Raw genomic sequence first — 15389 nt, forward strand, 5'->3', positions numbered from 1 at the left:
GGACTGCCGGGCCTCCTCCTTTGTCACCACCACACGTGTCCTGCTTCCCAGGGTCCCTCGGTGGGTGTCGGGACAAGCATGGGAAGATGGTGCTGGGACAGAGATAGACTGGAGTCCTAGGTGCTAGTCCCTGCTCTGTGACATGTAATAATAGTAGCTAATGTTTATTGAACACTTACTATGTGCCAAGCTGTGCTAAACACGTCACACAGATTAACTCATTTAATCTTCAACCTTATGATAAAAGTATCATTGTTATCCCCATTTATGGATGAGGACACTGAGGGATGGGACATTGTGTAACTTGCCCAAAGTATCACTCACCTGGTGACAGATCAGGATTTGAACCCAGGGAGTCAGACTCCAGAGGCTCTTGTACTTCCTCCTGCCAAACCACCAGGCCTGTCTGGACCTGCTTCCCCACCTGGAAAGTCAAGGTGGAGGGGCCAGGTGGGGTGGACTGGGCGGCATTGAGGTCCTCTCTGGCACAGATGCTCTACGTGGGGTCGTGCCGCACCTGTGGATGCAGAGTTCCGTTCACACGACGCAGAGCACAAGTTTCCAATGCAGAGCAGCCCTGCCGAGTGCGCGCGTGTGTGTGCGCACAGGATAGGTAAACTTGTGTCCTGCAATCCTGATGAAACAGAAAGAGAATAAGAATACATCAAGGCCAGTACAAGATCTGTGGAAGACTTGTAGGTTGGACCTTTGTCAAGAGGACAAAACCGAGATCCAAAGGTCCAGCACATTCTGCCCAAGTTCGTCTCCCACCAGCCTTTGCAGTTCCCTGATCTTGCCCCGTGCTGCACACCCACAGCCTTGATAAGCCCTTTGAAGGGGGCTTTCCAAGGTGCTTGGCTCTGGGAAGGGCAGGTTCTCCGCGGTCCCCTGGCCCAACACATATGTCTTCTCTGCAGGCACAGCAAGCATGGCCCACTACAAGACGGAACAGGCCGACTGGCTGATTGTCTACCTGAAGTATTTACTCTTTGTCTTTAACTTCTTCTTCTGGGTAAGTGGATTCCACGCACATCCCCTTCCCGAGCACCGAGTGAGTCAAGCCATCTTTGTTTCTTGTGAGTCACTGCTTTGAGGTTGATTTCTTCCAAATCAAAGACCACCCGTGGGCAAATTCTGCCCACTTTAAAGCAAATATGTACGTGTGCTACTGGGAGGAAGAAAAGAACCCGGTCTGCAGGTTGGCACGGAGCCCGTACCACGCGGCCTCTGAATAGAGGCACAAACAATGGGCTTTGCGGTCAGCGCTGCCATACAAAAGGGGCCACTTCTTCCTCCCCTGCCAACCTGTTGCGGCAGTGCCTTGTGGGAAGTAGCCCGTCTGAAATGATGGCTTGTTTTCCACCGCAGCCCACTGGCCTTTCCTGGCTAACATTGCCCAGGCCCAGGGCAGAGAAGCAGAAATCCTGGGGCTCCGGCTGCGCTGCTTGCCGTGGAAATGGTCTCTATGGCGACTCCCCTCGGGAAACCTGCCGGGATGACATCTGCCGGGGGAGTGTGGAGTCTGTCCACTCAAGGCAGTTATCTGGGTAATTGGGAGCAGAATACCATCAGGTCCCAGAAACAGCCCGACGCTGGAGTGTGTGCGTTGCGTATTACAGTCTCAGCAAGTTTGGGAAGGCGGGAAAGTACCAAGAGCGCAGGCTTTGCGGTCAGCTGGACCTCGGCACTGTGGTCCACCAGTGGTGTGGCCTTGGGCAACTTCCTTAAGATCCAGGAGTCTGTTTCCCCAGCTACAGTTCAGGGATACTTCCTGACCTCTTGGGTTTGCAGTCAGTAAATGCAGTCTTTTGAATATATTAGATGTCAAATGCCTGAAAATACCACCAAGTCAACCCACGGATGAGGCAGAGCTGGGCTTCCTGCTGACTCTCCCTGGACAGAGTCAGGAGCATCGCAGAAAGGCAAGTGCAAGTGGGATATGGCTGAGTTTTCAGGGTCTCCCCTGTGGGGCCTTGGTTAAGATTGGCAAGGACCATGACGTAGGAGTTTAGGATGGCGGACACAGCAAGGCCAGCGTTTCGAAGAATGTTGGAGAACAGTCATTAGATGCTATCTATTAAAAAGTTGAACAATCTGATGTTTGCTTAAATGTTGTTTGCAAAGTTCCTGACATGAACGATAAAATTATTTGCAACTTCTATCTTCCTGGGCGAGAGTTTCTGGAAGAGTGAAGTCCTGGTGATGCAGACAGTGGAAGATAAAGCTGCGTTGGTCCAGTCAGTCAACTGTGTGCTGTGGATAGTTTCAGTTCTCAGAAGCAAATCCACTCGGGTGTTTACGATTCTTAATGAGCATTTTTTTTTTTTTTTTTTTTTGAGACAGATTCTCACTGTGTTGCCCGGGCTAGAGTGCCGTGGCGTCAGCCTAGCTCACAGCAACCTCAAACTCCTGGGCTCAAGCGATCCTTCTGCCTCAGCCTCCCGAGTAGCTGGGACTACAGGCATGTGCCACCATGCCCAGCTAATTTTTTCTATGTATTTTTAGTTGTCCGATTAATTTCTTTCTGTTTTTAGTAGAGACGGGGTCTCGCTCTTGCTCAGGCTGGTCTTGAACTCCTGAGCTCAAACAATCCGCCCACCTCGGCCTCCCAGAGAGCTAGGATTACAGGCATGAGCCACCGCGCCCGGCCATGAGCATTTCTTTTTAAGAATAACTGTTTTACTTGATCATAAAAGTCTTGAGTATGCACTACATATACTCTAAAATATTGGAAGGTATAAGAAAATGAAAATTGCCCATATCTCACTGTGCTCGTTTCCTAGGGCGACCATAACAGAGTACCGTAAACTGGGTGGCTTAAACAACAGAAATTTATTCTCTGTCAGTTCCGGAGGCTTGAGGTCCAAAATCGAGGTGTCAGCAGGGCCAGGCTCCCTGAGACTCTTGGTAGACTCTGTCCTTGCCTCTTCTCAGCTCCCGGTGGCCCCTGGCAAACCCCAGCATTCCTTGGCTCGCAGCTGCGTCGCTCTAGTCTCTTCCTCTCTCGTCACACAGCGTCCTCCCTGGCAGTCCCTGCCTTCACATGGCGTTTTCCTCTTCTCATAAGGACACCAGTCATATTGCATTAGGGCCCACCCTAATGGCCTCATCTTAACTCGGTTACACCTGCCAAGATCCTATTTCTGAATCAGGTCACATTCACACACACTGGGGCTGAGCATTTAAACATATCTTTTGGGGGACACAGTTCAACCCGTACCACTGGCCATCCCAGGAGCAGCCGCTGTCAGCATTCCTCTGCCTCTGCACTGATCGGGGCAAGAGATGGTGGGGAGCTGCACCATGGGAGTGACAGTGGGGATCAAAACATTTGGAGAGAGTCAAGGGATTCAGGAGGTACAACTGATGAGATCATGTCGTTAATTAGATGGTTGGGAAGGAAGAGGTGTCTGGGATTTGCAGCTCCTTGGTGGATGGTGGAGCTCATCATGCTAACAAGAGACCAGACAGAGAAGTTTGGGTTGGGATCAGATGGTGAGGTCAGATGTAGGCACGGTGAGTTGGAGGTGCCAGGAGACCTCTGAGCAGAGATGCTCCGCAGGCAGTTAGCTCTTGGGTCTGGATCTGGGGAGAGAGTGAGGCTAGCATCCCAGACTTGGGCTCTTCCCCACCCAGATGGCAGCTGCAGCCAGAGAACTGGTGAGAGCCCCTGGGAGAGCAGGGAGACGGAGATGCATGGGTCAGGGGGGAGTCTAGGGTGACCCCGGGGTCCCGCTTTGCCCTGAACTGAGGGAGTTCCCGGAGTGTGAAACTTTAAGCACTAAAATCAGGAGAACCCAGGGATCAGGGAGGGTTGAAGGGTGAGGAAACATCAAGTCTTCTAAGGCCTGGAAAAGGCCACCAGGCTTAGCAGCAAAGATTGGTGGCTGTGGGGAGAGCACTTTCAGGAGAGCAGTGAGGTAGAGGGATGAGAAAGTGGAATCAGCATAGACAACACCGCTGGGCATGAGAAGAAGAGGGCTCGGCAATAGCTGGAGAGGCCAGAGGGTCGTGGGCCCTTTAGTCCCTACAGCTGTCGTGAGGTGTTCAGCCCAAAATATTTGTGGAAGGGTGCCTGGACCTTGCACATCCTGCCTGTGCCAAGGTCCTATAGGCAGGGTTGGGCAGTAGATGTGGTCACCCCCATGAGGGATCCCTCCAAGCCAGAGCAGACTCGGACTCTGTTCAGTGTTTGCATCCTTTGGGTGTGGTAAGGAGAAGGTGTGTGGGTGGCAGCTTGGGCAGATGGGCAGCAAGTGTGTTAGCAGAGCAGCCACCAGCAAGGGGGAGTGTCCCCATGCAGATCTCCTGGCTTCCAGTTAAAAATACCCCTTCCCGGGGGCCTGCAGACCAGCTTCCCAGAGACCCACTCGGCCCTATGGGGGATGCTCAGCCTCCTGTCCTCGCATCCAGTCCCCTGGACCTGCCTGCAGTCTCCTCAGTAGACGTGGAGCAGACTGCCAGCCCATCCCCTCCTAAGGCAGAGCCCCAAATCCCTGGGAATTTACCAGAACTCCCCAGGGAGGGGGCCTTGGCCGGTGAGGATCCAGCCCCCCAAGAGAAGGTTTCGTCCCACACAGACACACCCCAAAGTCCAATGGCTGTCCTCCCACCTGAGCCTCTCAAGGCGTTAGACACACAGCAATACCTGTGTCTACACTGGAGGCTGATCCCCCACCCAGGCCACGGTTCCTGCCTCTTCTGCCTACCTCAGAGAATGGTGATGCAGAGTGACACCCACCAGTCTGCAGTCCACTCGCCCCCTTTCGCCACCACCACTGCCCAGCGCCAAAGCGGGCCTGCAGAGCAGAGGCAGACTGCCCAAGCTGGGATGAGGGGGGCGAAAACACAAGCTTCCTTTCCCCCAGAACAGAGCTCCTCACCTTGTCACAGTCTTTATCAAAACCCAGCACAGAGAGGAGGGCAAACCATGTCTGCCTCGTGTGCATGTGATGCCCAGCACCTGCAAGGCCCTGGCTACCCAAGACCTTGCGTGGTGATCCCACGCCATCCTCAGGTCAACCCTGATGGTCCGTATCGTTATTATCCTCACTTACAGACAGTGAGCAGACTCTCGCCCAAGGTCGTATAGTGGTGATAAAGCTAACGCTGGCACCCAGGGATTCTAATACCAGGTCAGTGATAATAAGGGCAATTTAAAAATTCATCCCACCATTTTGATTAAGCACCTGTCAGGTGTCCAGCATGGGCCTAGGCACTTGGGGTACATCAGGGAACAAAGTTCCCAGCTTTTCTGGAACTTACCATTGTGGGCTTCCTCTGCGCTTGTCCCTGTTAATCCTGACAGCACCCCAGGCAGCGAAGCACTCCACGAGAGCCCTACTTTATAGCAGGTGCGACGCTTTGCCCGGAGCTGGAGCCCAGCCCTCTCCGGCCCCCATCCTGTGCTTGGCCACCATGCTCTGTTGCCCCAGCTCTGAGTCTTGCACTCTTCCGTGGTGTCTTTGGGACACACGTGGATCCGCAAGGCAGCAGAGCAACGGTGGGAAACTCAGGCTCAATCTGGGCTCGCGTTCAGACTGCAGCCGTGGGACTTTAGGTGCTACAGACTGAATTATGTCCCCTCAAAATTCCTGTGTTGAAGCCCTAACCCCCAATGTGACTGTGTTTGGAGACAGGGCTTTTGGGAGGTGGGTGAGGTTACATGAGGTCATAAGGGTTGGGTTCCATTCTGATAGGATGGGGAGCCTTATAAGAAGAGGAAGAGGAGGAGAGTTCCCTTTTCCTCCGCAAACTAATGCTGAGGAAAGGCCGTACGAGGACACAGCAAGAAGGCAGCCGTCATCAAGCCAGGAAGAGAGCCCCAGCCAGGAACTGAATCACCTTGATCTTGGACCTCCCAGTCTCCAGGACTGGGATAAATAAATTTCTGGTGTTTAAGCCTCCCCATCTGTGGTATTTTGTTATGGCTGCCTGAGCTAAGACAGTAGGCAAATCACTTAAATCTGAGCCTTGTGTTTTTCATATGCTAAATGAGAATGCCAAAACCTGTATGAATTAGAGATTAGTGTTTAGAAAAACGTTTACCACAGTCGATGGCACATACTTGGTGCTTAGCTATTAGGTGTAACTATTAATATTATGATTAGACTAATGGGCATCTCTGTAGTCTCTTTAACAGCTTTCTCTGTCCATAGCACTGGAATTATATTTTAACTTTTTTTTTTTAGTGCAGGTTACAACCCACTAAATTTATTTCACAACCCTAATAGGTCACTTTCCAAAGTTTGCAAAACCCAAAGCAGTGCCCACCGCAGGACTCAAGCAGCAGTCCTTCCTCGTCACCCGGCCCGCCTTGCATTCAGTTACCCCGGTGTTGCTCGCAGGATCCCACTGAGCGACAAAGGCTTCCTTGGGTACAGCCCTGGGTCAGGAACCAAACACACCGGCACTCGCACGCCTGTTTCACGGCCCTGCAAAGACAGTGTGGTCCGGGCGTTCGTATGTGGCCACCTAGAAAACACTCTCCTTTCCCCTCCCTTTTCCTACACGGCTCCCTACAGCTCCCATCACCCCTGCAGTGTTGTTCTCTAATTTATTATCTTAATTAGCTGCTTGGCTCTGTTAATAATCAAAACTTTTCCAGCCTCCCAGGAGCTCTGCCAGGCAATGGGAAGATCGGAGGGAGCAGCTCCCTTGGCTGGAGAGGCTGCCTCTGCGCGGGAAGCTCTGTCCCGCCCCACGGGGCCAGGAGGGCCCAGCCTCCAGGGAATCCCTGGGACGCCTTAGGGGAGACCTGAGGCCCAGACAGGTGGCAGGAGAGTGAGGTGGCTTGAGACCCTCACTTCAGGATCTGGGGAGGCCCTGGGAGGAAAGAGCCTTCTGCAGACCTCCCTGCCGAGGCCAGGAAGCCCTTGGCTTCGTACATCACCCGCCCGCCACCGCGGCCTCTGCCTCTCCCCGGGCTTGCCTCCTGGGAAAGAGCTGGCGAGGAGCGTGGTGGTTGATTTTTTTGCTGCACCCTTTCTTGTGATGCTGAATGGTCTAGGACATCCCTGGCCTTCGGGGCACCTCTGCCTCTCTGTGCTGTCAGGATGCGCTAGGGGACAGGGTCACACTTGAGAGGGATGCATGCTTCATGTGCACAGGGCCATGGCGGGGAAGACAAGGCAAGCGGGAGCCTGGGGTAACAGCGGGAGCTGTCCCGCTGCAGCTCGGGTACTCCAGGCCTGGCTGCAGCCCAGACGCCCGGGGACCTGCTTCCTGGGCAGAGCAGCTCTGTGTGGGGCGGATGAGCACTAAACAGAGCATTGAAATTCTTGCGTTCCAGTCTTCACTCTGCCCCGGCTAGTTGTGTGACCTTGGAAAAGCCATTTCTCTCCAGGCTTTGGTTTGTCCAGCCAGACTGTAAAAGGGGTTGAACTGGATTCTTCCTTCCCTGCCTCGCTCCCTCCCCACCCTGCTGGGGACACTAAGATGAATGAGGTTGAATCAAGAGGCTAAAAGAGGAGACGTACAAGGTAGGAAATAAAACAAACCAGCTGTGATGAAGCAATCACAGAAACACGTCCATGGAGCTGGTGCAGAGGACAGAGTGATTTGCTGGCAGTGGGGGCAGGGACGGCTCCGAGGAGGGTTTCCTCTGGGCTCTGAGCTGGGTTTGAAAGATGAACAGGTCCAGCCCTCAGGAAGTCCCTGAGATTTTGCTCTTGCTGTGAGGGCAGATAGATGGGTTAGGGAAGAGAGAGGGGGAAGTGATGCTCTAATTTATTTTATCATGAGCTCCTTAAAACCAGAGGGCCAAGAAGAGAAGGCCTCATAAAGTGAAAAACGGCCTTAGCACGACAAGCCTATCCTTGAGGATCCGATTAAAGCAAGGGGTAGGAGCCCGGGGTGGACGCTTGCCTGGTGCTCAGAGAAGAGCACCTCGGCGATGGGCAGCGGTGCTCGGTGCAGGCTGGCTTGCGCCTTGCTGGAGAGCTCAGTGGCCGCTCAGGCGTGGCCCTGGTGTGCCCTCAACCCCGCCTGTGAGTGGAGGGCTCAGTAATGCTCTGTCGGGGCTGCAGCCCTGGGTTCCGCGGACGCTTCCGACCCGGGAGCCATCCTCCCAGAGCAACTGCGCCTCGCTCAGACCCGGTCTCCTAGTCCTCCCCTCAGCCCCCAGGCCGTTTGCTCCCCAAATTGGGCCCATTCCCTTCTCCTTCATGGTGCAAATGACCCTGTGTTTACTAAATCAGGGTCCTTCCACCCTGTCCCCCGCAAGCGACACGAGGGCAGAGCAGTGTCAGGCTCGGGCCCCACCGCGGCCCGAGAGCCTGGTGTCGGCGCAGCGGGCACGCAGTGGTGTCAGTGGAGAGGGAGAACGAGGATAGCAAAGCCTTAACCTGGCATTAAGATCCCCTGGGTGCTACTCCAGGCCTCCTCAGGGGCTTTTCCTAATGACTTGGTGGAAAGGCCATTCCCCTCTGGGGCTGCTGAGTCTTCAGGCTGCTCCTCTAAAGATGACCGTGGCCACGAAGCAGGGAAGAGAAATACTGTAACAGCTGTTGCCCGGAAGCTCGCAGACAGGCAGGTGAGGGAGCAGGTGCTGTTATTTCCGCAGCCCTCGCCGAAGCCCCGTCCGCAAGTCCCTGCTCGCTTGGTGGCTCCCTGGTGCCGGCCGTGCGCTGGACCCGGGTTCCGAGGGCAGTGAGGTGTGTGCCCCACCCCAGGCTGGGGGCTGCCACAGGGTGAGCAGAGCGCCACAGGAGTGCAGGACAGGCAGGACGCACCTGCCCGGGAGAGGCAGAGCAGGCGCCACACTCGAAGTGGGCTTAAAGGGTGCGTAGGAGCTCAGTGGAAGAGGAGGGCAAAGAGAACCAGGTGAGAAAGGTGAGCAGGGATGAGAGAGCCTGAGGCCCAGAGAGGCCACGTAACTTGTCCAAACTCACACAGCCGATAAAGAAAGGAGCCGGACTTGGACACCGACACCCTGCCCCAGAGGTCACCCTCTCCACACACCACTGATACTGCTGCAATTATTGGGCACCTGCAGTGTTTTCAAACAGAGCAACTACTCACTCGGTAGTGGTTGAAGCCCAGGTGTGGAGGAAGGAAACTGGTGGAGGACGAAGCCAAATATCAGGCTAAGGCCGGGTGCGTAAGGGCCTTGAGGCCACGCAGGAGAGCTCGGGCTTGGTGCTCTGGGTGCAGGGCTGTGTCTCTGCAGGGGGTGCTGGGTGCGTGGGCACCAGCGGCACAGCATGCCGGCCGTGGAGCAGGGGCCGGGAGCCGGCGGAGCCGAGGCTGGGCAGTGCGGTGGGGAGATGGGGACAAGTTCGAAGGCAGAGGGGAACTGGCACGTGACTGTCATTGGAGGTCAGTAGTGACCCTGCACTGGAGTGGGAGGAGCATAGATGCCCGGAAGCCTTTCCGGTGCAGCGTGGTGCTCGGCCCATAGTAGGTGCCGGCAAGCAAACAAACTGCACTGTCACCCTGTGCATTTCCCGCCCCCGCATGCCGTGGGCTCCCGGGCACTGAAGGCAGAGAACTGTCCCACCTAGGGGACCCTTCTTTGTCAGGAATGCCACGGTCCTGGCTCCCAGCACGGAAACCCTATGGTTGCAAGACGAAGAAGAATCCTGCAGTTACTTTTACACCCTCTGCCTGCTTTCCTTCAGGTCCGCTGCCTTACTTCTGTGGCCCCAGGCATGGGCGCCTGCTCAGGCCAGTCCTTCCCTCCGATGGCTCTGGCAATGTTTCCTTTCCATAAATGGGAACGTCCTCAGATCACCCGGCATGGGTGACCCGCTGTGCCCCTCAGCCTGCTCGTGTCCTCGTTGCCTGGCTTCTCCCTCTGCAGGGTTTGCTGGCTAATCGGCCACAGGCTGTGGCTTTGAAAAATGTAGTTAATACTCCACAGAAAACCAACCCAGTTTCTATAAAGAGCCAGATACTGTCGCATCAACTCTATGCAAATGGTTGTTGAAACAGCTCTGGGGTCAGCTCTCTCCCTGCCCACCAGGCCTCCTGTGCAGGCCTCTCCCACTGCTCTCTGCTGCTTAGGCAGTTTCCAGGTGGCTTGGGCAAAAGCCATGAGCACGGTCCAGAAGCATCCTGCTGGAAATGTATTGGCAGAAGCTTGTCCTCCTGGTACCCACAGGGACATTTAACCACGTGGAAGGGACCTCAGAGATATTCCCATTCAGTGCCCCCAATTTACAGATGAAGAAACTGAGGCTCAGAGAAGCTTTGTGTCTGTCCCACAGTCACATGGTTAGTAGGGGCACAGCCCAGACCCGAACCCAGACCTACTGACATCTGCCTCCCGTGACACCCTCTGGTGACACATTCAACAGTGAGCAGTTTCACTTTTCCTGTCCAGAGGAAGGTGGTTTTCTAAAGAGCTGACCGCATCCCAAGCGGGAGGTCCCCGAGAGAACTTGAAACCCTCTCAATCCTGATGGCTACTTGAGGAGGGTCGGAGTCTCCCTTGATTCAGACTCATCCCCCAATTTCTTCTGGACATCAGAGAGAGTGTGGGTTTGTTGTTTTCTAGACCTTAATCAGGGTGGCGTGTCCCTCCGGCCCCCTCCCAGACCCTGCGCTGTGGCGGGGACCTGGGGCTCAGCCTGCTTGCAAGAGGCCAGCCCCTCCTGCGTGGCGGACAGGCGCCTGGCGCGAGCAGCCCCGCGTTACCGGATCAGCGCTTCTCCTAGCCGCTCCTTCCTCTGGGAGCCATTTTTTTTTTCCTTTCTTGCATAATTTGATTTTTGCCCCTTTACATTGAAAATTCTCCTCATTACCCCACCTTCTACCCTAAAGCTTCTACCAGAGAAAACACGCTAACACAGACGGAGGGGCAGGATGGCGTTCAGTTGCTGAACAAATCTCCGTCGCGCCCCAGGCAGCTCCTCCCAGGGTGGGGGCCCCGGAGCTTCCAGAGGCGCCTCCTGGGACTGACCTGTCCAGGGAGCCTCCGGGTTCTGTGGAGCTCGGCACAGCGCCGCCTACCGGGAGGAGTGGGGTGGGACGCCTGGACCCCGTCTTGATTAGGAATGCTAGGCAGTGGTTCTCAACTGGACCACCCGGGACTCTATGAATGCTCACGCCTGGGTCCCACTGCCAGAGACTCTGATTGGCCTGGGGTGTGGCCTGGGTTTTTCACAGCTCCCCAGGCGATTGTACAGCCAGACCTTAGAGGGACAAAGAGGTGGAAGAGTCCTTAGACATCATCTAGGCCAGGCTCATTACATGGTACAAAAATAGACTTCAGCTGCTGGCCTGAGTATGTTGTTTTATGGGGATGACCGTTTCTTTGGACAAGGTTACAAAGCCTTTCATCAGATTCTCAGTGGGTTCCGTGTTCCCCATCAGATTAATCGTCCCCAGGTCAGTCCAAACAGATTCCTTTTGGTGATCCCAGATGCAGATGACCAGCCTCTGCTCTGGTGTGGGGTGACAGGATTAATAAGCCTAATGGATAATGGATAATGTGCATATTTCTGTAAAGAGGCTATACTCATTAAAGCCAAGTTTCTTGGCTTTTTGCTAGAGTTAGATCAACTCAGTGTGGTCACGTTGACTATCTCATGCTGTTCAGAATCTCTTCCTGGAACTATTATATGTCTTTGATTAATAAATGAGAAGTAAATCATTAATTAATGCACTATGTTTGGTAGACAGAAGCCCTCAAAACCTAAGATCCATGGGGAAAAGTGATCAAAGGGATTCTTAGTGGTTACAGGTTGGGAACCACTGGTCCAATGCAACTCCCCTATCTGAGAGATGAAGAAACAGGTCCAGAGAGGTTAAGGGACTATCTTTAGGTCACACAGCTAGTTGGGACCCTCACCCAAGCCTTCCAGGCATGCTGTAGGAGGCAAAGAGAATTCTGTGCAGGATATTTTGCTGGAAACTCTCACCTGACACAATTCCACCAACCCAGACTCAGGAAGTGTCTCACTGGGGCACGAAGGTTGTGTGGGCCCCACGTAACCCACACCGTGGAGAATTTAAACACCTGTTGTAGTCCAGGATTTCAATGACCCTAAAATAGCATCAGTTGTAAGATACAACATTGTTTTTCACACCACTAAGTGCTGCCAATTGTAACTGCAAGTTCCATCACTCGTAAGATGCATCCCAATTTTAGAGATGTTAAAATGTGAGGGAAAAAATGTGCATCACGGAATCAAAGAAATATGGCATGTTGGCCTCCCCCGTTGTGTGGGGGGTGGTGCAGCGGCAGCCCGGGTGGAGTCCTTCCTCCTGGTGCTCTCACCTGGCGGAGGTGCCAGTGGAGATAAAATGACACTTTGAAGAAATCGTATCTGTTAAAAACACAGGAGTAAGTGGAGGAGCAGGCCCAGCCCACTCTGTGGGATCTGAGGACAGAGCCCTGGATTTGCCCTCAGAAGACCCAGGTTTGAGTCTCAATTCTGAAACTCTCTAATGGTGTCATCTCGGGCACATTCTTATTCTCTCCTGGCCTCGATCTCCTCATCTGCAAAATGGGTAATACGTGCCCCCCACCCCGTCCCATCCCCACAGAGCTATTGAGAGTGCAGAAGAGAAAATGGCAACATGCACGTAAGTTGAGTAATGTGGGTACCTGCTCATTGCTGAGGGCCGCCTTCCATTTTGCTGGGCTGAGGTCTGTGCTGTCCAGAGCAAAGAATGGGAAATGACAGGTGGGTGTTACAGAGAGTCACCTGGGGCAGGTGGAGAACACCTCGCAGGGACAAGCATCCGAGGTCATGGACAGAGAGCCCAGGGGGCTTCTCGAGCTTTGGCCACACCCAGGAGGAAGCATCCACCACCCATCAGAGGAAACAGACACATCCTTAAATGGGGGCTGGAGACTATAAGGCAGGTGGGAGTCACCTTCCCAGGAGCAGCTGGCAGAGATGGTCAGAGGTCCCTGCAGTCCTGTCCCCAAATCCTGGGCAAACAACCCCAATATCCCCATCTGGCACCTTGAGGACACTCACGTGTGTGTACATGTACACACGTACATACACACACAAACACACACGTTGTCCCCTGCTGAGAATGACAGTCACAGAAAGGGTTGTTCAGCCTCATCACAGAGAGAACCGGACAAGCGGAGCCACTCCAGCCACGTTTCCCAGGTGCTCTGGTTTCCAAGGAGGCATCCCCCAGACCTGCAGATCAGCAGTGTCCCGTCCCGGATCCGTCCTCAGGACTGACAGTCAGCAAAGAAGTCTCTCCGCCGGCCTCCCACGGCGCCCGAGTGGCTCAGCCTGTCCGGCGCGGGCATCGCAGCCCTTGCAGCTGGGAAGCAGCGTGAGGGAGCGGGCAGGCCTGGGCTCCCGGACCTCCCCGCCTTGCCCTAACTGCAGGCAGGGCCTCGGGCCATTCACCTTTCCTGCGTGGGCCTCAGTTCCTCCCTCCCTAGGACAGGCGTGAGGGGCCCAGCTGTGCTTCCTAGTGGGTGCGTCTACGGATCCAGAAGTGCCCCCACCAGGGAAGCGTGGACAGGGCGAAGGGCGAGTGCTCCGAGGGGAGGGGGCCCGGGGCTGCGGACCTGCGGAGGGGCAGCGGTCCCCACAGCTGCAGCAACACAGCAGGCACCGCATAGGAGGCACGGACCTGCATTCAAAATCGGCTCCGCAGCTCGCTCACGTGTGTGACCTTGGGCAAGGCTCCTAACCTTTCTAAGCCTCAGTTTCCCCTTCTATAAAACTGGGTGGCCAAACTCTTCCCCGCAGGCCCTTTGCAGGACGGAACGAGGCGAGGTGACTGTGCCGGGCGCCGGCGGGCTCACCATCGACCGTAGCTGCGGAGGCCCCTGTCACCCGCTCTAACCCGGCTCTCCTGCAGGTCGGGGGGGCGGCCGTCCTGGCCGTGGGCGTCTGGACCCTGGTGGAGAAGAGCGGCTACCTCAGCGTCCTGGCCTCCAGCACCTTCGCCGCCTCTGCCTACATTCTCATCTTCGCGGGCGCGCTCGTCATGGTGACCGGCTTCCTGGGCTTCGGCGCCATCCTCCGGGAGCAGAGGGGCTGCCTCTCCACGGTAAGTGGCCAGCCCCGCCCGCCGCGCGCTCCTGGGGCAGGGGGAGCCCTGCGCCACCCACCTGGCCCTTAGGTTTCTCAGCAAGTGGGGGGGCCCCAGCCCTGGAACGGGAGGGGCTGAGGCTGTGGGAAAGCTGGGGGCCGGGCGCTCTTGCGTCTGGTGTTTGCCAAGGTCTCCAGGTTCTCAGGACCTAAGCCAGGAGGCTCCCTCTTCCCTCCTCTTCCTCCTCCTCCTCCCAGATTTTATCATGGTAATTTTCAACAATATACAGAAAAAAAACATTGTAATGAAGCCCCGCGTTCCCATCACTCGGGGTTCAACAGCTGCCCTCCCATAGCCAATCTGGGCTCTGTTTCACCTACACCCTGCCCCTCCACGACCCTGGGGTGATTTCGAAGCAACCCCAGGCATCGAGTCATCTGTAAATATTTCAGGGTATACCTGTAAAACTTAAGGATCATCCTTTGAAAACTTTTGATAACATTACCATTATCACACTTAAAAACAAGTAACAGTTGTTCCTTAATATCATGAAATAACCAGGCAGTTTCAGCTCTCCCCAATTAACCCACAAACTGTTCTTTTTTTTTTTTTTAGTTTTTTTGAGTCAGAATCTAAATTAGGTCCATGTGTTAAAATGGGTTGATTTGTCTCCTAAGTCTCTTTTAAAAGAGTCTCTAAGCTCCACCACCAATCTCTCTCTCTCTCTCTCTCTCTCTCATTCTTTCTCTCTCTTTCTCTCTCTTTTTTCCTCTTGCTATTTATTTGTCGAAGTACCCAGGTCATTTGTCCTATAGAGTTTCTCCCAATCTGGATCTCCGATTACACCCCTGTGTTAACATACTCTCCTGCTGGTTAGATCTAGAAGCCTGATCTGCTCTGATTGATCTGGTTGTCTTGGAGGGCATTTCATGGCTGGTGTTGTGGGCACCATGGGCTCTTTGACAGGCTCCCGCCTAGGAAACCGGGAAGAAGAGCCACAGATGCTCAGAGTGTCAGGAAAGGAGGCCAGAGGCCTGGAGTCCCACTCCAGACTCAGGCAGCTATAAAACGTCCGGACTAGCAAGGAAGTGTGACGGGCAGAACCGACCCACGTCTCAGGCTGAGCCTGAAAGGAATCAGGCAGCGGGAAGAAGCCTCACGGGGCCCTGTGCCCTCTTCCCCTGCCCCCCATATCCACCGTAGCCTTTGCAGCCTCTGCCCTCACACAGCGACCAAGGGAGCGGGAGGCCGAGGAGGTGCGGGCCAGAGCGCGAGTGCCGTCCCCTGCCGCCTCTTGCCGGCAGCGACCTAGTTTCTAGCCCTGGATATAGAGCCGCTGTGTACTCGCTCAGCAGGACTCTCCCCTTTTGAAGAATTTCTTGATTCTGCTGTGAGGGACAGCCCGGAGCCAGGGTGCTGGCAGGGTGCAT

At 54.9% G+C, this 15389-nt stretch overlaps 1 protein-coding gene across 1 annotated transcript in view; it reads left to right on the forward strand.

Moving 5' to 3' along the window:
- The first annotated feature begins 919 nt into the window (after nucleotides 1-919).
- The window catches only part of TSPAN11 (tetraspanin 11), a 39653-nt gene continuing 25183 nt past the window's right edge, over nucleotides 920-15389 (forward strand). Inside the window, exons 1-2 of the mRNA XM_012651040.1 lie at nucleotides 920-1012; nucleotides 13786-13977. Of these exons, the coding sequence (XP_012506494.1) occupies nucleotides 929-1012; nucleotides 13786-13977 (276 nt within the window). The 5' untranslated portion in view covers nucleotides 920-928. The remainder of the gene's footprint in view (nucleotides 1013-13785; nucleotides 13978-15389) is intronic.

The sequence above is a fragment of the Propithecus coquereli genome, unplaced genomic scaffold, assembly GCF_000956105.1.
Source record: "Propithecus coquereli isolate 6110/MARCELLA unplaced genomic scaffold, Pcoq_1.0 Scaffold346, whole genome shotgun sequence".
In the NCBI taxonomy this organism is placed as follows: Eukaryota; Metazoa; Chordata; class Mammalia; order Primates; family Indriidae; genus Propithecus; species Propithecus coquereli.